A 20,314-nucleotide genomic window follows, 5' to 3' on the forward strand; every position below is an offset into this window, starting at 1 on the left:
AGAGATCCATGGTTGTTTTAGTACTGTGGCAAATGAGAAATGTGAAAAGTGTTGAGTCAGTTTGGCAGGCAGTGCGGCGGGCGCGGCACCTGTTCTCTGTGGAATGTATTTATGTGTATTTGAGATAAAGGATGAGGGTGGGAAAAACAAAGTATGAAAAGTAAAAACAGACCAAGAAAAAAGAGAGAAGGACAGGACTGGAGAGAGAGAGAGAGAGAGAGAGAGAGAGAGAGAGAGAGAGAGAGAGAGAGAGAGAGAGAGAGAGAGAGAGAGAGAGAGAGAGAGAGAGAGAGAGAGAGAGAGAGAGAGAGAGAGAGAGAGAGAGAGAGAGAGAGAGAGAGAGAGACAGAGAATGAGACCCCCTAAAGACTCCTGGGTATTTGGAACTGCTGAGTTATGCATCTCAGCTCCTCTAATTTTACTGTAGGGTTAAATTTCAAACCCCAGCTCCCATGCGGCACGGTGCATCCTCCTTTAAGATTTTTTCATACCTCGGTCCCCTGCAGAATACAGTATGTGTGCACGTATAATGCGCCTGTTTGTGTGTGTGTGTGTGTGTAGACATTCCCCCGAGTGAAGCTTCAGTCCATCACTCCCCAGGCCATGGCCTATTTGAGGAATCACCCTCACATATGCTGACACAGTTCTGCACCCCTTTTGCTTCTTCCAATAACGCCCCCTCCTTTTTCTCTTTCCCTCGTCTTCCTTCTCTCGATCACAGTCTCATTTCCCCTCCCCGTCAGTCCAAGCTTGGTAACTGGAATTCTGACTGTAACAGTATATAATAAGATACTGTAGAAGATGAGTCTTGACCTTGCCAGTGGTAAACAACTAAAAATCAGCACTCAACAGTCGTCCATAAACCTCCATCACTCTCTGTCATCGCCCACAACCAAGATAACACTACTACTATACAGCGAGAGTCATGTTTCCAGACCGTGCTCCAATCATTTCTGAGTGTGGAAATCTGCTAATGAAAGGATATTATACATCAACAGAAATGCCCTGTATCTCACCCAAACAGATCCCCAGGTCCAAAAGAGCAGCATAGAAGATCACATAAAGTCTGCACAAATTAGCACTTAGTTTGCCCTGGACATATCTCTTCTATCCTTGCAGGTCTGCTATTGAATTCCTGGCTGGTGCTAATTCAGGATTACTCAAGCATAACTAACACCATTAGTGGTTGGCTAAAACGGACTCTGAAATTATTCAGAAATTATTCCTGGGTTGAGGTCTGCGCTCACATTACCAGGGGCAGCAGTGATGGGGGACAATGGCTATGGCAAATTAGGCTTTAAGAGACAAAGTGGCTGTTATTATAAGATAAGCTCCCTTTATCCTGAAGAGACAGCTATGGTGCTGTGTAATGAGAATATTTGGACATGGCCACTGTCCTGTGCTTAAAGCATTTTAGGTCTCAGGACACATCCTGGTGATTTGGCAGGCTGGGGTTCTGGACTCATTCCCCTGCTTTCATATCCTGTTAGTAAAGGTAGAAATATGCATGACCAAAATAGAAAAGCAGCATTCTAAGATCAATTAGGCTGATTGAATTTTCTCTGTCTTATGACTGGCCTAACAGAAAATGATGCTTTCTGAGTAAGGAATCTGAATGTTTTCTTCACATTTAAACATGCAGGGTTTGTTTAAGGTAACATGGCATTGTATGCAAATACATACTGCACTGCAGCAACAAAAAAACATTCAAAACAATTGAATAATGTATATGGTGCAACAATAGGAAAAAGACTTGCAAGGGTGAAAGGATAAAGCAGAATGCAGGGAAATGGGACAATAAAGGGGGGGGGGGGGTGTCTGTCAACTAATGAACGACTAATGAAGAAAAGGGTAGAAGAGAAAAACACATTGATCATTACATTAAGAGAATCCCTGGATTCAGTGAGCAGCATGAATCAGGAAAGAGCCAGGCAGCCAGCACCATGCCAGAGTGCATCGTCATTACATATGAACGTTGACAAGTATCTTATCTAACTCTTCTAAAAACAACATCAGCTGCTACAGTATAACCTCACAGACCACACATCGAACTGCCAGACATTTCCTCATTCTGGGCTGAGATTGGCGCAGCGCTGCAGTGTAAATTAGCCTAGCAGCTAGCTGACTTCCTCTGCTCAGAACACGGCAATGAATTCCGGCCTGCATAAATGTTTTTTAAGCCTAACATTGTTGAAACAGAGCAGCTAATATTGTACTGAGAGCACAGATTGTATAAAAACGTAGCCTCTCCGTCGAGGTCCTAAGTACACTGTTGTGCCCCTAGTGGACACTCTGAGAAATGCAATTTTTGGCACTTCCATATTGGATCAACCAGGAAGTCGCTGTGGTCGGGGCTTGAGCGAGAGCAACAAGTTAGTGGACTGCTGAGTTGCAAATGCAGCTCACTGCTGCAGACAGTTTTCTTGACTTCCATTCAAGACATTGATATCCCATTGGCTGAATGGATTTTTAGCATTCAAACTAATTTTGAAATCTCCCTTTGTAGGAGGACTTTGGGAAAATGAGGATGACCCTTGGCTGGGATAGGCTAATAATCTGTTGGCTTGCTGTCTCCTGGAACTGGCTTCCTATTTAGCATACAGACAGAGTGGTATCAATCTTCTCGTCTCTTGACAGGTAAGCAAATAATAATAATTATTAAAAAAACAAAAACTTTTCACTTATTTTTGAAAACTTAACTATAATATGATTTCATGCCACGGAGTTTTGGAATATTTTTTGATCTGCAGTTTTTATTTACCCTCAAATAATAGTGTTTACTTATGACACAAAGGCTGAACTGGCAGGTACAGCGCAGACAGATTGAAATTCAGCTCCCAAACAGACTTCATTTCTGGGAAGAAGAATGAGTAGAATCCATTTTGATTAAACAGAAAAAATCCCTTAACTTTACTGACATTTTTTGGCTGTGGATTACAAACAGACCTAATCTCCCACTGGTGTTCTCGACTCAGGAGCTCTGCTCTGAACCTTCCACTGAGACTCCACCTGGCCGTCATCCAAAAACCCATGGTTACAGGTATGTGTGTGTGTGTGTGTGTGTGTGTGTGTGTGTGTGTGTGTGTGTGTGTTTGTGTGTGTGTGTGTGTGTGTGTGTGTGTGTGTGTGTGTGAATGGCTATGTGTCTGCATTAGGATTTGAGTATGTGAATGTGTGCAGGTGCTCCTCAGAAAAGACAGTGAATATGTACTGAATGACTGTATTATACTGGGCACATGTTTGTGTGGTACATGTTTAGAGCTCTGTTATGTTTGAAGGTCTGATACTCTCCACTGACTGCTGATACGAGTCCTCGTTGGCACGTTGAGAGAGTGACACAGAATCCCTTGCTGAGATGATCCCTCTGGTTTTGGTGAAGGGCAATGGCATGGATTCAGAGCTCTGTACTCTTTGTGTCAACACTGCCAATGAAACATGGCCACAGCTGATACAGCTAATGACACAAAGGGGGGAGGGGGTATGGGGGTGCGGGGGGTGTGGGCCGTGTGGGGGTGATAGCGGCTAAACAATACACTGCAGGAACACAGGCACGTAATATCCGTGATGTTTTGAAGCTTGGATTTGATTTTACCATTGCTTTAAGGCAGACGATTTTAAGGAGGGATGAGGAAACAGCAGCTTTTAAAGCACCTGTCAATCAAACCAGCACAACCTCAAATGTACCCTTTTTTAGGCTTTACTTTTGGTCTAAACAAAGTTCAGTTTTTAAAATACTCAAAAAAAAAACACCTTTGGGCATAAATTAAACCATGTTTGGACCCTCTTACTACAAGTGGAGAAAATTAAAGACAGTTAAAAACAGTGTTTGAGGGACTGCGTCTTAAAGCACCTAACTGAGTTAATCATCTTTATTTTACCGTCTCCAGCGCTGGAGTATGGTCTGGCTGCATGAGTTAACATTCTGGTATAAGGGATAGGAAACACTCTGGGCTTTTTGTATTTCTTTAAACCAATCACAATATTCTTGGGAGGCCCGGATACAGCAACAGCGCCTTTGCAAAACAGAGCAGTATGTACATTGGGTAGGCTATTATACAGTGGATTTAAGATGCAACTCATTTAAAGAAATTGGCAGTCCATATAATCATTGAATGAATAGATGCATAAAGCTTGTAGGCCACTGCAGTGCAAACATCACTTAATACAAAGGCCTTGATAGATTACAAATGTATCTTTGAAGAGAAGAAAATGAAATCCAATCCAAATTCTAAGTAAAAAAGTTGCAACTATTATTTTCATTAATTGACTTATCGCTTGAATGTTTTCAAAAATATGTTATTATATTAAGAGGATTCCAAATCAGCCAAATGACCAATGTCTGATCCATGTTAAATAGAATTTCTTTGTGAATATCATTATGGAATTCAGTCTCCGCTACATTTGTTGAGTCATGGCGAGCTGCTGACTCTCTGCCATGTGTGACTCTTCGTTATTGGTGTCCATGGGATAGGTTTTCTGGATGAAAGTGTTTGTTTGATCATAAAGCCCTGTGTCTCCCTCTCATCTCATCGAGTCACTCCTCATTTGCAGAAAGTTGACGTCCGGGCTACTTCATGCAAAACAGGGGCCTCCAGTGTGACTTGACTTCCAAAAATCTTTTAAACCAGCAGTTGTTGATCTAACATGAAGACAGATTCAGTACCCGCATTGCTTATTTTCATTCATAAAATCAGAGAAAATTTAGTTTCCAAACCAGCCGCCATGTTGGTTTGTCTGGTTTGAAATCTGTGAGCAGCTTGTGAGTAAAATAATTAACAGGAGCAGCTATCGCAGTTGTAGGAGGGTATAAGCAGTTTTCAGTTTGACATTGGTCATTGAAGATAAATTGATTACTGCTAGTGACCCATCAAGCGTCCAATGCTGGGAAGCGAGGTGACCCCTGACGTCCAAAAACGTATTACCGTATTATTACCAACCTTACCAAGCCTGAAAAAATACACTAATTTTTTTCAAGTCAAGATGGCAGCGGTGCTTACAAATGAGTGGTTTATTAATGTCATATCAGGCCAACAACTTTAGTGGATCATAACAAATGTATGTTAGGTATGGAATTGATCGACAGAAGAGGTAAGGCCTGGTTGTAGCCTCGCTTGTTGGCAGGAATCCTTTTGATTCTAAAGCAACCGTCGATCTCTTGCGTCCTTTACCGGTCGGTTAAGGGGAGTGAGAAGTCAGCAGGCAGCAGACAAATGAGGGGAGGAGGAGTCAGTTGTAAGGTTCTGCAACCACGACAAGTCCTTGAGCATACAGTCATAAGTGCGCACAAAAAATATGAAGCTGATGGGTCCAGTAGTATGTGAGATTAGCTGCGGACAGAAACACAAAAACATGTATGCGCGAACACGCATCAGCACGTATACACCCAGGGCTCGACTGATGCAAATCAAGTCATGTTGTCACGCGACTATGCAAACATTACACACCTACACCACATATACACATGCAAACACGCATATATGCAAACGCTTTTGACCTACACCTTAAAACTGAGCTACCTCACATGCAAATGACTGTGTTAAATCTAATTTACTCTATCACACACACACACACACACACACACACACACACACACACACACACACACACACACACACACACACACACACTCACACACACACACACACACACACGTTTAATCTGCATGAGAAGTTGAAAAGGACCATTAGCGAGACCTGCCATAATGAGACCCACGGGGAATCAGTGTGAATAACGGACACACTGAGGTGACTTCATAGTATTTGATAACAGTCCATAAATCTTTTGTGAATTTCCAACAGGAACCCGGCACGTTATTCAAGCCTTAAAGGATGAATAAACACAATGTGTAACTCCACAACGCCTCTTCACTCCACTACTTCATAAAGAAAATCAACAAATGGCTGACACGATGATGACGGCTGAGAGGCAGTTACCATGGAAACCACCAGAGACACTTGAGCAAAGCTGTCCAACCAGGCATCTGGCCTGTATTAATGAATTTGCAATGAACAAACACGCACTACAACCAACTGTATGGGTATAATCTTTTAAAAAGTAAATACACTGTAAAAGGTTTACAACTTGGCCGCAAACAAGGAGACACAGCTGTAAAGAAGCACGAACACAAACAGCCACTCTATGGTGTGTCTCATTTACAAGGCTCAACATCCGATGCTGAACCTGTGCGTGTAAAGGTCACATTGCCTGGCAACCACTTGAGCTTAAGGAATAGTTTTAATTATGGTCTGTGCTCTCTCCTCCAATCTGCTGCCACCATTCATCCCACTGTCTGCACACACTAAGCAAACACACACGATCATACACACAACCATCAATTTCCTCTTCAGTGCGACGCCAAAGGAGCATTAGCATTAGGCTAACATCTGCAAATTAATACAATCTATATTTTATGGCTATTTCCTAAGCTGACATAAAAGTGCCATAAAAAAATCTATTATCATGAAAAACATTTATACAATAATGTCTCACTGATATCAGCTGCTTCCACTTACTCTGCGCCAAATTCTGCATCACAATAATATAATCCAGTGGATTATTGTAAAAGGTGACAGTAGATAAATAAAAAGGAAGCCTCATTTTATAGGCATGTTTACAGCAAAACAGACTTCTACAAATCCTAAAGTAAAGGCACCACGGACATGGCCACGCATACCGTACAGCATCATCTATGCATGTGATTACAAGAGTGGTTGCATGCTTCACGAAGGGATTCAGTGTGGAAAAGCAATACTGTGAATCAACAAGAGAAGTGATAATTCCATAATCCAATCCGTGAACATCTGGAGTGAGAGCGGCCCAGCTAGCCAATCAGAGTGGCTGAACAGATTTAGCAGGGCACATTAGTATCCGGAGGTTAAAGATATACGGCTGCTGTAGCAGGTACAAAAAAAAAAAGGGACAGATTTTAAGAGCTTCAGGCGACATAAACTGAAATGACAGACTCACTTTGTGCCTCTGATAAGCAGATGTCAAATATTATGGCTAAATCTGAGGTTGCTGATATTCTTTAGTTGTGCATTTTAAAGACATTACAGGTGATATTTCATGTCTGTTGACTTGACTGGTACAGTATGTAATGTTATGTATTAATAGGGTTGATCATATGAAAACGAATACAGTGAGACAATTGAGGTGTCGACCGATTTTGACATACCAGTCATACTTTTGTATCTATCTGCTTATGAGGCCATTTCTGACAGTGTTACGCCTCAGTGAGCTGATTTATGGCAGTATTGAATTTTAGGATTTTTCATAAATGTGATGAATATTGTTGATTGTTTTCAATTTTGCACAAAAAAAACATTTCTCATTTCATCAACCGCATGACTTGAGATTCCTGAAAATTTACTTGATCATAATTACAGCTGCTACGAATCAATTTGCTGATTGACAAAAAATCAATGTGCAACATTTTTGATAACTAAGTGAATAGTTTTGAGACATTTTTTAAAAAGAAAATATTTGCATTGTTGACTATTGGTCAGACAGAGCAGGGCTTTTGAGAGTCAGCTTGGCCCATTGGTAAATGAGATGCCATTTGAAACCCAAAGATTAATCAAGGAAATAATAAACCAATGTATCAATAATGAAATACATTGCTACTTACAGCCTTTATCACAATATAGTACAATATTGCAATATGAAATTATAAACAATATAATAGAAGATGTCATTGATATCAACCACACTTATGTATAATATATGCAAACTACGTCGTTTATGTCATGACAGGCCACCAAAATGACAGTTAAAAGGATGTATCAAATGAAAAACAATAACAGAAAGTATGCTCTGCCTCTCCAGTGCAGATCTATCTATAGACATTGCAGCAGTCACAGTCTGCATGCTATGGACACTATTTTGACGAGTTAACAGGTTTATTCCCTATCACTGATGGCGCTTCTGGAGCAGGTCAAGAATAACCTGCAATGGGCCGACGGTTATTAATGATCTCTTCCTGACACTAGGCTGCAGCACCTTAAGAAGAACCCACAACTTATTATAATTAAATTGTTGTGGACCTTTAAATCGCTGACTTTTATATGGATTAGTAGACTTTAGATCGTGACATGTTGCACACAAGTACCGACATGCATATTGGCTTTTGGCATTTTTACATAATATCTTGACACGTCACTGGGGAATTTTCAGACACACACACACACAAAACACACACACACACACACACACACACACACACACACACACACACACACACACACACACACACACACACACACACACACACACACACACACACACACACACACACACACACACACACAAACGCAGATGGGAATCCTTGGAGATCTAGCTTACTGAACAGAAACACTATTTGCTTGCACTCATTATATCTGTAAATCTAAATCAGTGTGTCTAATACAGCCTCACTCCACTGACTCTGACTCTCATTAACCGCTTTTACATACACAATTAACACAGAGACAGGAAAATGCACTATAACCAGATTCACTGTTGAAAGAGACAGGCGCTAAAATGGAGCGTTTCAGACGGAGGGTGAATACAGGGATATTCACACAGACAGTATGAGAAAATTGTTCTAGTAGAATCTTTGAATACAAGTATGAACCTGAAAATGAGCATAATATGGGACTATAGACTGTATAAAAAAATGGATGTATCGAGGTCGAGGTCCATTCTCTCAACTTGATCCAATCGTACTCGCCTAAGGGAGTCACCATCTTGTCAGACTTTGACCCCACCTTATTTCCTCTTACCAAAAAAGGGCATTGATGTGACGTTAGGGGGAGGGAGATACGTCCGTCTGGCTGATGTATACCTCAGAGGAAAAGTTAGGGCCAGCGGCTAGCCTTCACTCAAGAGGCCACGCCCCTAATTATTCATAAACTTCCTATAAAATAAAAACTAGCCTGGTATAAAAAATTCACCACCCTCAGTGTGGACAGACTAGAATTTTTTTCTTGTACCAGGCCTTAAATAGGTTTAATTATGCTGTGTAAACGGCCTATTTAACATGGGGGTCACTGAGAAATTGCTCTATTATGAAAGCTTTTGCAATTTTTGGCACTTCCTTATTGGATGAACCAGGAAGTTGCTGTGGTTAGGGCCTGTATGGAACCTTTAATAATGGAGGGTAGTGCAGTCTTGTAGGAAATACTTCATAAACTAAGAAAACATTATAAAGGAAATGGAGGTATGGGTAAATCATCCGTACAAAGAGTTATTTTAGTTAACCTCTATACAACAGCCCTAGACTCCACATGAACCCCCCCTCTGCCCGCCTGCCTGACTCATCCTTCTCTTTCTTGAGAAGCTGCAGAAATATGTGCCATTCTCAGAGGGATAACAAGCCACAGCCACACAGCGTAATGGCATGTTGGTGAAACCCAATCGTATCACCACTTCTATCATCACAGCCCAGTGCTCCACTCACATTTACACACAACTATTTCCCGCAGGCTATTCTCCTCTATTACCCCATGGAATCAAATCTTTCATACAGTATAAGTGTTATTCAGAAGATGTAGTCTGTCTACATCTTTTTTCTTCCCAGCCTTCATCTATGCAAACAGTAAACTGTGTATTCTTCGCACCTTTTTTCTCTTATCAAAGCTTCTCTGTAAACTCATGTTGCTGGACCTGCAGGCTGAGGATTGATTTCTGCGTAAATGTTCTCTTGCCTTCCAACTGTCTCACACCAGGGAGCAAAATATTAAGAAGGGAATGGAGAGAAAAATAGCTTTTTACTCTCACTCTGAAAATGCTTTTTTTTCTCCCTTTTGAGTTCTTTCTACATCATTCCTATTTACTGGATATGACACAGCATCATAATGCATGCGACATACTGCTTAAGTCATATGTTCTAAGTTTCTTGTTTGTAAAATGAAGTATTAACGCTTTGTTAGACTGTAATGACCTATCTCTGTCTGGCACGCTCTGATTTGTAACATCTGCTCCTGTGTTAATATTTTATGTTTATGTTTTAAAGGCCTCCTATTATATAATTTTCATGTCCATTGTTGCATTTTGGGTTTCTACCAGAACATATTTGCATGCTTTAATGTTTGAAAACACATTGATTTTCTCATACTGTCTGTCTGATAGCTGTATTCACCCTTTGCAGGTAGGGCTATGCCACAATTTAATGACAAGACTAGGAGTACGGCCATACTGGTGGATCTGTGAGGCTGTACAGAAAACTAAATGCTTACGTCAACATGGAAATCATGAATTGCACGGCAATCGAAAACCCAAAAGTTGTTAGATATTTCAGCCCGGTGTCTTGAAGTGGTTGTGACCCTAGAGCCATGCAGCAAGGTGAAAATCGATCATACTAATAAAGTTTTTGTTTTATGCGTATGAAGAATTTTGTGTACAACATAATAATGAAACACTAACCTGACTTCAGACAGTTTGTCTCACAGAACCATCTGAGTTCAGAATAAGAATACAGTACGCGTTGTAATTTGATTTCACTGTATGCCATTTAAAAAATGTGCGACTAACATGAGGTCGCAACATTGCATCAGCTACATTATTTATAGCGCTTTCTTATGTACAAGCCGACAATGACGCTGGTCATTAATGTCACTGATATAGATCATAGGAGGCAAATGTGGCTGGTTATTTCTTGTGTGTGTGTGTGTGTGTGCATTTGGGGGAGTGACCCTTTTATTCTGTCAGCAATAAATATGTTATCTCACACCTTCACATCGCCATAAATTTGAGACACGTCGGGATAAATATATTGTATGATGCGGCTTGCTTCACTGTGACTCGTGATTCACACAGGCAATCCCACAGTTACAGTTTCTGTTCGTGCCTGATTGCTACTGCACATTTTGTCACTTCATAAAGAAACAAACTTACGGACGTACTTTATTCCATGTGTGGCGCCACTTCATAACAACTCTATAAGTGGTGGCACCTGCTCTTAGATCAGACACACGCACACACAGAAAGAAAAAAAATGAACTTAATCGCACCTCCGCAGAAGAAGTCGTCCCCATCGAGGACAGCCAAAATAAAACCTTACATGATGTACTGTGCGTTGGGATTATTTTGTTCACATGTTGAAACACAGGCTGATCTATAACTCTCTCCAAAAAGGGCAGGTGGTGAGTGACTGAGGTCATCACACAGCAGGTGATAAAAAAACACTACTGGATACAACACACACACACACACACACACACACACACACACACACACACACACACACACACACACACACACACACACACACATACACAGTCTCTGGTCTCTTGGGGAATGATAGCAACCACATCTCATCGCTCACATCCAGACACAGTTTCTCCCATTCTTTTGAAATCTTTTACTCCCATTTATGTGGACACACACACACATTTAGGAGAGATGATAGCGTGAGTAAGATGGCGGGATGCTATATCAGTGGTGGGACGGGTATATATTCCTGGCTGGTGCTGATAAGCCAACTGATGCCTTGCCTTATTTAGTCAGTACTCACTGCTGACACACTAGCAGAGTAGCACACACCGCATGCACTCTCACTGTACGTGTTTGTCCTGTGCATGTGTTTGTGTGTGTGAGGTGTTCCTGTGTGGAGAGAGTGAGTTCTGATTAAGTGAATGCATATAGATAGTCTGTATGTCTGTGAGTGTTTGGAAGTATGCATGTGAAAGAGAACATCTGCACCTATGTTTGAATGTATGTACACTTGATGGCTTAGAGACCAGACAATAATAGGATAGTGAGAAATCGAGAAAACCAACTTTAGTCCTCCTTCAAAATCTTCTGTACCTTCTGCCTAATTTCTCAATACATAAGCCTCAGCAACTACACTGTACAAATAAACCACACATTACAACATTAGGTATAAGTTACAAAAAAAGCATTTGAAAATAGTAAAACTCCTTCCTTTCACACACGATTTATATTAAATTAAATTTGTGATCCTAAAATATTTTTTAAGCATTCGAAATCATGTGATTACTTCACAGGAAATTTCAGAATTTTGGTTATAATTGCAGTCGGTTTTCATCATGTATAGTAAACAGTTATAATTATGCAAATTATAATTAGCCGTACTAGTTGGCTGTTATCAACATCCAAACACAAAGCAGTTTACCTCTCTTAACATATGATAACATTTTGTGGAAGCAAAAAAGTAGAATTTATTGAAGTATAAGATCATAAGCTTTTTTATTTTTTGGTAATGTCATCTACTGCACATTTATCAATATACAATCAGATGAAAATACTTTATTAATCCCCTTAATAATTTCACTCTGTTTTTATACATGTTACATACAAACAGACCCAGAATACACGCACGCAAACAGGACGTATACACATGCAATACATGGAGAGACTTCAGAGTGGGGCTGCCCTCGATAAGGGCTCAGTTGGGGGTTCGGTGCCTTGCTTAAGGGCACTTCGGCAGTGCCCATGAGGTGACACCTCTCCAGCTACTTGTGCACCTCCACTCGAACCAGTCCCAAGCCATGTCCCTACAGACTGAGCTACTTCTGCCCCTCAGGTCAGGTGTGCTAAAGTTACACTCATGATGGCTCACCACCAAAATCTGTAGTCTAGTCTTAACTGTAAATTCAATAGAAATCTATTCATACGTGTGACAAGCAAAACGGAGCCAAAAACAGGTTGAATGTTATGATGGCAAACAGTCCCCTATATCATTAGTCTCAACTTTTTGCTGATTGCTCTGAGTAATAAATAAGCATCGTATAAATATCTTCTCTACTCCGGAGGACCTGCATATTAGGTGTTGGTTAACCTTTCACTAGAGCCTGCAGAGCAAACCGTGCTATCAAATAGACACACGCCCATGGCCTCATTGCGCGGACTGGCTTACAGTATGTTTGTTTTGGCATTTTTATTATCATACTTAGTGTAGAGGCAGTGTGCTTAATCAACGTAACCTAAGAAAGAGAAGCTGAAAAAAGAAGAAAGAAGCGTAGAAATTTAAACCAGTATGCAACTTTGCAGCTTATAAGGTCATTGTAACACTACACACACTTTATTTTAAGACTTCTGCTTTTATGAGATAGCATAGTGAGTTTAGGTGTAACAAAGGCCATTATAGTAGATTACACAGTGTATATACTGACACACCAGTGAGCCACCAGAAGACCTAAACTGCTGATCTGTAACAAAAAGGCTTTGTGGGAGAAGCACCGTGACATGCTAAACTGTTCAATGGCACAGTCACTTATCTCACTTCACAGGCCTTTGGCACACACACACACACACACGCACACACACACACACACACACACACACACACACACACACACACACACACACACACACACACACACACACACACACACACACACACACACACACACACACACACACACACACACACTGACCACTGTGTGTGTAGAAGTCCATTTTACATAGATAAGCCTGACAACAGTTAATGGGGGTCACAGACACAAAACTCCACTCCACCTCATCGCACTGGCTCTCTATTGATTGGCTGATCATGAGCATGAGGTCATCAACTCCAACCCAGAGGCTGATGGGATAGCTCTCCTGTACAGTAATCCACAAGGGGAGGGCTGGGTGTACAATGCTCCGTGCCTTTAATAAAAACCCAGAAAGTATTCTGCTTTTTTCATTTCTGTCCACTCCAGCCTCCTCAGGAAAATCTTGCTCAGCAAAGTCGCTGTACTCCCCCCCTACACATCTCATCCAATCACCATATATCCCCTGGCTCTCTCACTTCAATCCATTTCTCTGTCCGCCTCTTCTACTAGTTCCGTCTCCCTCCCCTCTTCTCCCCTCCCTGTGGATCCGTCGCTCCACATTCAAAGATAGAGAGTCACATGACTAGAGCTGGATCGATACGCATGCATCTTTTGCCATGTACTTTATAATGAGACTTGCATAACCTGCTTACACACAACCATCACGGTCTGCCATTCTAGCTGTTTATAACACAAACACAATCTTACAAAAAAGATTCCAGTCAGGAAAAACAGAAGACATGATGGAGCAGCATGTACCAAGCAGTAATTTGATCACTCACTACAGTAATGGGGACCTTGTTTGCTGCCATAAACACTTTGTATCAGCATGAATGCTTTCACTGTTGTTGCTTTAGCGCTACGCATCAGGTCATGCGTTTCCTCCTGCTGTAAATTGTTGCTCTAATGTACGGCCAAAGAGGAGATCAGATGGGTCTTTATTTCAACACACAATCCATTTTTTCTTTTTCCTTGTGGGTTTATAGCAACCTCACTGGCCTTCACTGACAGAGACACAGACTCATAATATCAGTCTTTACTGCGGTAAAACAGTATGCATGAGTTTAAATATTAATCATGTTAAATCCACCTTATGTAATCTTTATTTTGTATCCTTGAAATCTGCAAAGTAAAGCATGTTCTCTCCCTGCTAACCGTAGAGGAACTGTTATATTGGATAATATAATAAAGGCTGCTATTATAGTCTGCTGTTACCACATTGTGTACAAATACTCTTATTCATTGTCTCCATAGTACTTGAGTGTGTTTTTTATTTTATCAGTTCAAAAATCATTGATAATCAATCCGTTTAAAAATAATTCAAATTGTTGATTAAATGAGCAGAGCACAAAGTACTGATTAATTATTGTTAGCTGGTGTGAACAGCAGTGAAAATATATTTTTTTAGCAATTTTTTTAGGGCTTGGCAACATGAAGATATATATCGTCAAAATAGCATAAAAATGTTCATTTTTCAATGATTTCTGTACAATGTAAAAAAAAACGAGTGATCAAAAACATGTAAAAAAAAAAAAAAAAAAGAGCGGCCAAAATATATTACGGTAATATTTACGTCTTTTGGACAACACGTTTTGTTCTCTTAGTTTTGTATATTTATATAAAACATAGAAAAGCAAAAATCTGGAAGTTTATGAAGATGTGCCCAACAGGATAAGAGACTAATCAAGCTGATTAATGGACTAAAGTTAAATTAAATATTTTCATCATTTGATTGACACCGTTGTTTGTGTCTGAGTATCGAGTGTGTGAGTGCTTGCAAATTCATGTGCAAGAAGAAAAAAATCTTAACGTGTGTGATTGCATAGAGACCTTTTCACAGCTTGTACACATCCTCACATCCTCACAGTCTTCATTCTAATGATTCCCTGATGCTATGAAACCAGAGGATGTCAAAGTGATGCTGCGTACGCCGAATTGTCTCCCGGCAGGAGGGAGGCTTTAAATGAAAAGGTCACATCTCATCCACCTGTTAAAGAGCAGATGCCACATCAGAGCAATACTTGGCAGGAGGAGCAGGTATCGTTATTGGGCACACGAGACGCACTTGGCGCGGGCGCAGGTATGGCTATACTGCTCAAATCCATGAACTCACAGGCGCGCAAATTACTCTCACACCCACTTGCAGACCAACAGACACACGCACACACGCACACACACACACACACACACACACACACACACACACACACACACACACACACACACACACACACACACACACACACACACACACACACACACACACACATGCAGATGCCTGACCCTTCTCTCTGGGAATGACAGATATGGGCAGAGAATAGAAACAGAACCTTTTCCAGGGATGATCACACTGGCTACACAAAAGCCTTGATGATGTATAAAGGTCGGAGCTGTTGTCACGGACCTTCACTTATACAAGACTGAGCCTTCAACCGGACCAGGAGATATTTGTCAAACAGGCCACTGCTTTGACTCTTCAATGGAGACAGTAAACTCCTGAGGATGTTCACCCCGGCTTTCTTGTGTTTACACAGTACACACCCACATTCACATACTGAACAATGAATGAACACATACACACATGAACACAGTACCTGGAAGCTGCTATTTCTACTTTACTCCTGGCAATGGCTGCAGCCCTCTGTGCTGCCTCCACACCCCGATCCACCTTCTCTTTGGTTTTGGGATTCTTGAGAGGAATCAACTGCTTCCTTATTCCACGCACGAGCACGTTATTTTTGTACTTCCCTTCTTCTTTAGTGCCATCTGGGAAAACCGTGCACCCATAACCATGGCGCTTGTTGTTAAGCCATTCTCCCTCGTACTTCATCCCGTTGGATCTCTCTGAAACACCAAATCCATTGCGCTTGTCGTTCTTCCACTCGCCCATGTAGGTCTCGGTCGTGGTGGCATCCACATGGTCCTCTAGAGGTAGGTCCTCATCTGGCAGCTCGCCATCACCGATGGATATGGTAGAGTTGGCATCGCTGGAACTGATGCGGCTCATGGCAGCATCACTGCGTGCAGAGCTGCGTTTGCTGGAGATTGAGGTCCGAGAGTCAGACTTGCGCAACTGCCGGAGGCTACCAAAGAGTGAGCCCCTGCGGAACAGACCCTTCTTCTTTCCGGTGACGACTTCGCTGTCTGAGTGGAAGTTAAGGACAAAGCCACCACGACTTCCTGTCGGCGTGTCTGCAGGGGAGGAGAGGTCCTGGAGCACTGTGCCGTTGCTCTGCTCAGAGCGCAGGGAGGCCAGAGACGTGCGGAGAGGAGAGCGGATAACGGTGGCCATGCCATAGGGAACACTTTGACGCACGCCGTAGCCATGTCGCATCCCACCCATCCACTGGCCTTGATAGGTACCTGAGGAACCAATAGACATGGGTCAGTGAATCAGATTAGTCACAACTACATCAGATCCTAGTGGTTCCTAACCTTTTAACCTCATAGCTCCTTTAAAGGACTTGTGACTTCTCATCAAATGTTGGATATGTCAATGAGTTGGGAGTAGTTCCACCAAAGAGTGAGTTTACTTTCTCAAATTGTTTCATGTAAATACTTTTAGAGACCTAAAGAGGTCGAAATATCCCATTTTTCCCAAGAAATAAGCAATTGTCAGAGGAAAATACATTATTTTGTCTTCTTCCCTGTCCTGTATGTAAATGAGGACCCTAAGGCTCATCTTGTGACGTCTTGGAGGGGTTATGATCCCCACATTGGGAGCCCTTGCTAAATACAATGAAACAGTGCAACACAGTATTGAAATAGCCATACTTGCAAAGATTGATCATGGAACTTCTAACAAAAGTTTTCTTATTTGTACGGCCTCTAATTTTAAATACAGTATTTATGGTAAGTGCAGGAAAAAAATGTAAGACAGTAATAATATAAAATATAATTTTTTATTCCTACATGCTTAGAATGGTGTGACCCAATGTTTAATATCATCTCAATTCCAAGGAATCATAATTGGCTGGTAAGATAAAGAACAATCAGAAGTGGCCTCAATGATTTTAAGAAGCAAAGCTGCTTGTGTGTGTGTGTGTGTGTGTGTGTTGCTTGTGTGTACAGTCTGTTCCTCTCACCAGGCCCATATCCAAAAAAGGGACTGTCTTTTATCTCAATCAGTTGAAATAGTGTACAAGCTTAGAATATGTCTGCAGTGTAGGATTTCCATAAACTATCTGAGAAATCAATTTCCAGTGCTCTTCTTGATGAGTCCTTAAGGGGAGTGTTTGCACCAACAGTGATGATAACAGCAGATTTTTTTAATATGTGTGTGTGAATAGCTTAACCAATTTTGAGAATCCTTTTAAGACATGACAGAGTAACATTTAGCTTCAAAGTTACAGTTAGATTGAGTTTATTTTGGTAGTTGGGGTGTCAATTTATCTGTTTCCTCTGCATTTTGCTGGTCAGATATTCTCTATATTAGCAGTTGGTCCTTGAAACAGCATTACAGTACACATGGGAGCGCAGAGGAGCCTTGCTGTAGGGGTGCAGAGTATATCAGCTAATGAAAAGTTTTCTCTCCTTCCCCTCAGATCTGGGACTGAGCATAACTAACTCAATCACAGAGATTTGATTAAGGTACTGATACTGAGGATCACTTGGGATGAATGTGAATCACTCAGCCAGGAGCCTATTTTCAGGCGGCCAATAACTCCCCCACTGACAGTAGGCAAATTCGCCACCATCCGTTTGTCTCTGACGACAGGGTATTGCTATGAGTCACATAATGAGAGGAATACTTCATTAATCCCATTTGGTGCTGCTGAGCCCATTGAGCATGTGCTGTCCTACTGTAGCTTCTTCTGAGCATCATATTACAATTCAGATCCTAATAATAAGAATGGCCTGTAAAGCCAGCAATCGAATTTCATTTACCAATACAATTAAGTAAGCCATAATTGTCAGATTCTAACAGAAAATGATATACGAGCCCGGGCAGGAATTTAGATGGATAAACAGTGTGAGATTAACAGGCTGGCTCTGCGCTGCATGTCAAATTGGTGACCCTGCAGATCAAGTTATCAGGATGTTGCAGGGTCAGACGGCCAGATGTTCTGTAGATCCTTATAGGATCAGCTGATTTTCCAAGCCCAGCCCTCTGCAACCATCATATGTGAGGCATTTATTTTGCACCATAAGGCCTCCGTTAGTGGAGATGATGCTCACTAATCGCCCAACAACTTGGATGTTTTCATTATCAGTTATAAGGCCTTCTGCATTGCTTGCGAACACTTGTGTTTATGCTCTAAGGATGTTTCATCCTTGACCACACAGGTCTCTAGACAATCTGTGAACACACCACTGATTAGTGGGATCAAAGCTCTGAGAGGGGCTTGCACTGACCTCTCACTTTCAGCCAAAGTCTGAGACTGTGTCCTGTGTATGACTTGGCTGAGGATGATAGATATATTTGAGTATTTTTAGCCGTGTGGAAATTCCTATCTTAAGTTATGTGATGAAATCAAAAAATGCCTCTAATGTGTAAAAACATTTTCACTTGTTTTTAAACGAGAGTGCCTTAACTACAATTAAAAGTGGCACTCATTTTCATTAGAACTGCTGCCATTTATGCAAAAGATACACTACAGGAGGTGTGTTATTGCAATTAAAGGTAAAAATGATAGATGAGTAAGTGATAGTCTGGCTATAATTGGCTCCAAACAGACTGATTTGCTTTGATTTCCAAACTTCTTCTAGCCGGTGCATGGTGCCACTGAGCGGGCAACAGGAGTAAGTAGTTAGTAGTTGCCAAATGAGATGTGTACTGGAAGTTGACGTTTTTTTTTTTGGGGGGGGGGGGGGGGGGGGGGTGATGTGCTTGACCACGTTGCGCACTGCGCAATATCAGATTAAACTCAGATCATAGCAGATGGAGATTCATGCTTATGTATTTGCATTAGCCTCAGTTTGGGTCTGAGCATCCTCTCTCACACAAACACAAACACACACAAACACACACACACACACACACACACACACACACACACACACACACACAGACACACACACACACATCTTCAGTCACAGCAGTTAAAGCGACACGGTAAACGTTTAACAAACATTGGGCCATAGGGTTTCTTACCGCCGTCACCATAGGTTTCGATCCCATATCCATCCTGCAGCCCGTTGCTCCAGGTGCCGTCGTATCTAGCAGGTGTGTTGTGGCTTTGCCGGATACCGTACCGACCCTTAAAACCGTGACTCCACTCTCCACGGTACATCCACTTTCCTTTATTCTCCACGCCGAGCCCATGCCGCTTTCCTTGGGACCAGTAGCCTCTGTAGGTATTCCCGCTGGGCCAGGTGTACACCCCTACTATCTCAAAGCCGTGCGACCAGGACCCGGCGTACTCGCCCTGGCCCTTGGGTCCGGTGCAGATGCCGTGTCCGTGGGCTTTGCCATCCTCCCACCCCCCGCAGTAAGTGCCACCGTCGTCGAAGTCAAACCTTCCGCCCGTCATTCAGATAAAGGCTGGAAATAAAGCAGATCGTGCGCTGCAGCAGACTCCAGGCGTCGCCAGGACCGTGGCTGGTGGATCCAGGACCGGTGGTGTGAGGAAAGGATGAGCCAACAAGATGATGACTAGAGGAGCAAAAAATAGCAGGGTGAGGATAGTGGACTGGTACTTCTAGACAGTGACATGCAATACAAAAGGCATGCGTAACGGTAAGTGTAAAGGTATGAATACTGGGCGTCATTTACCGGAGGCGCACGCTGAGTTCTCCGTTGTGTGTTGCTCGTCTCCCCCCTCTCACCCACTGATCACAGAGGGAGAGGGAGAGGCGTCGAGTCCCTGCCGAGGAAAGACACCGGGCCAATAGCAACGTCACGCGCAGGGACCTCCCACTCTCTCCTCTCTCCTCTCTCTATCTCTCTCCCCCTCAGTGAAGGGCCTGGCGCTTCAACATAATGTTCTATAATACCACGGAATAATGTGATTATCAGTAGTGAGTTTTGAGCCTAAACTTTGTTTATCTTATTGACCACAGTTACACAATAATAGGCTATGTAGCCTATTATTGTGAGGCGATAAAACAGTATAACT

At 42.0% G+C, this 20,314-nt stretch overlaps 1 protein-coding gene across 1 annotated transcript in view; it reads right to left on the reverse strand.

Moving 5' to 3' along the window:
- Positions 1–20,033, reverse strand: part of jph1a (junctophilin 1a) — a 36,058-nt gene extending 16,025 nt beyond the window's left edge. The window contains exons 1-3 of the mRNA XM_083936194.1: positions 19,972–20,033; positions 19,351–19,851; positions 15,851–16,619 (exon numbers count right to left, since the gene is read on the reverse strand). Of these exons, the coding sequence (XP_083792320.1) occupies positions 15,851–16,619; positions 19,351–19,729 (1,148 nt within the window). The 5' untranslated portion in view covers positions 19,730–19,851; positions 19,972–20,033. The remainder of the gene's footprint in view (positions 1–15,850; positions 16,620–19,350; positions 19,852–19,971) is intronic.
- Positions 20,034–20,314: the final 281 nt, after the last annotated feature.

Source organism: Echiichthys vipera, assembly GCF_963691815.1.
Source record: "Echiichthys vipera genome assembly, chromosome: 21".
NCBI classification, from domain to species: domain Eukaryota; kingdom Metazoa; phylum Chordata; class Actinopteri; order Perciformes; family Trachinidae; genus Echiichthys; species Echiichthys vipera.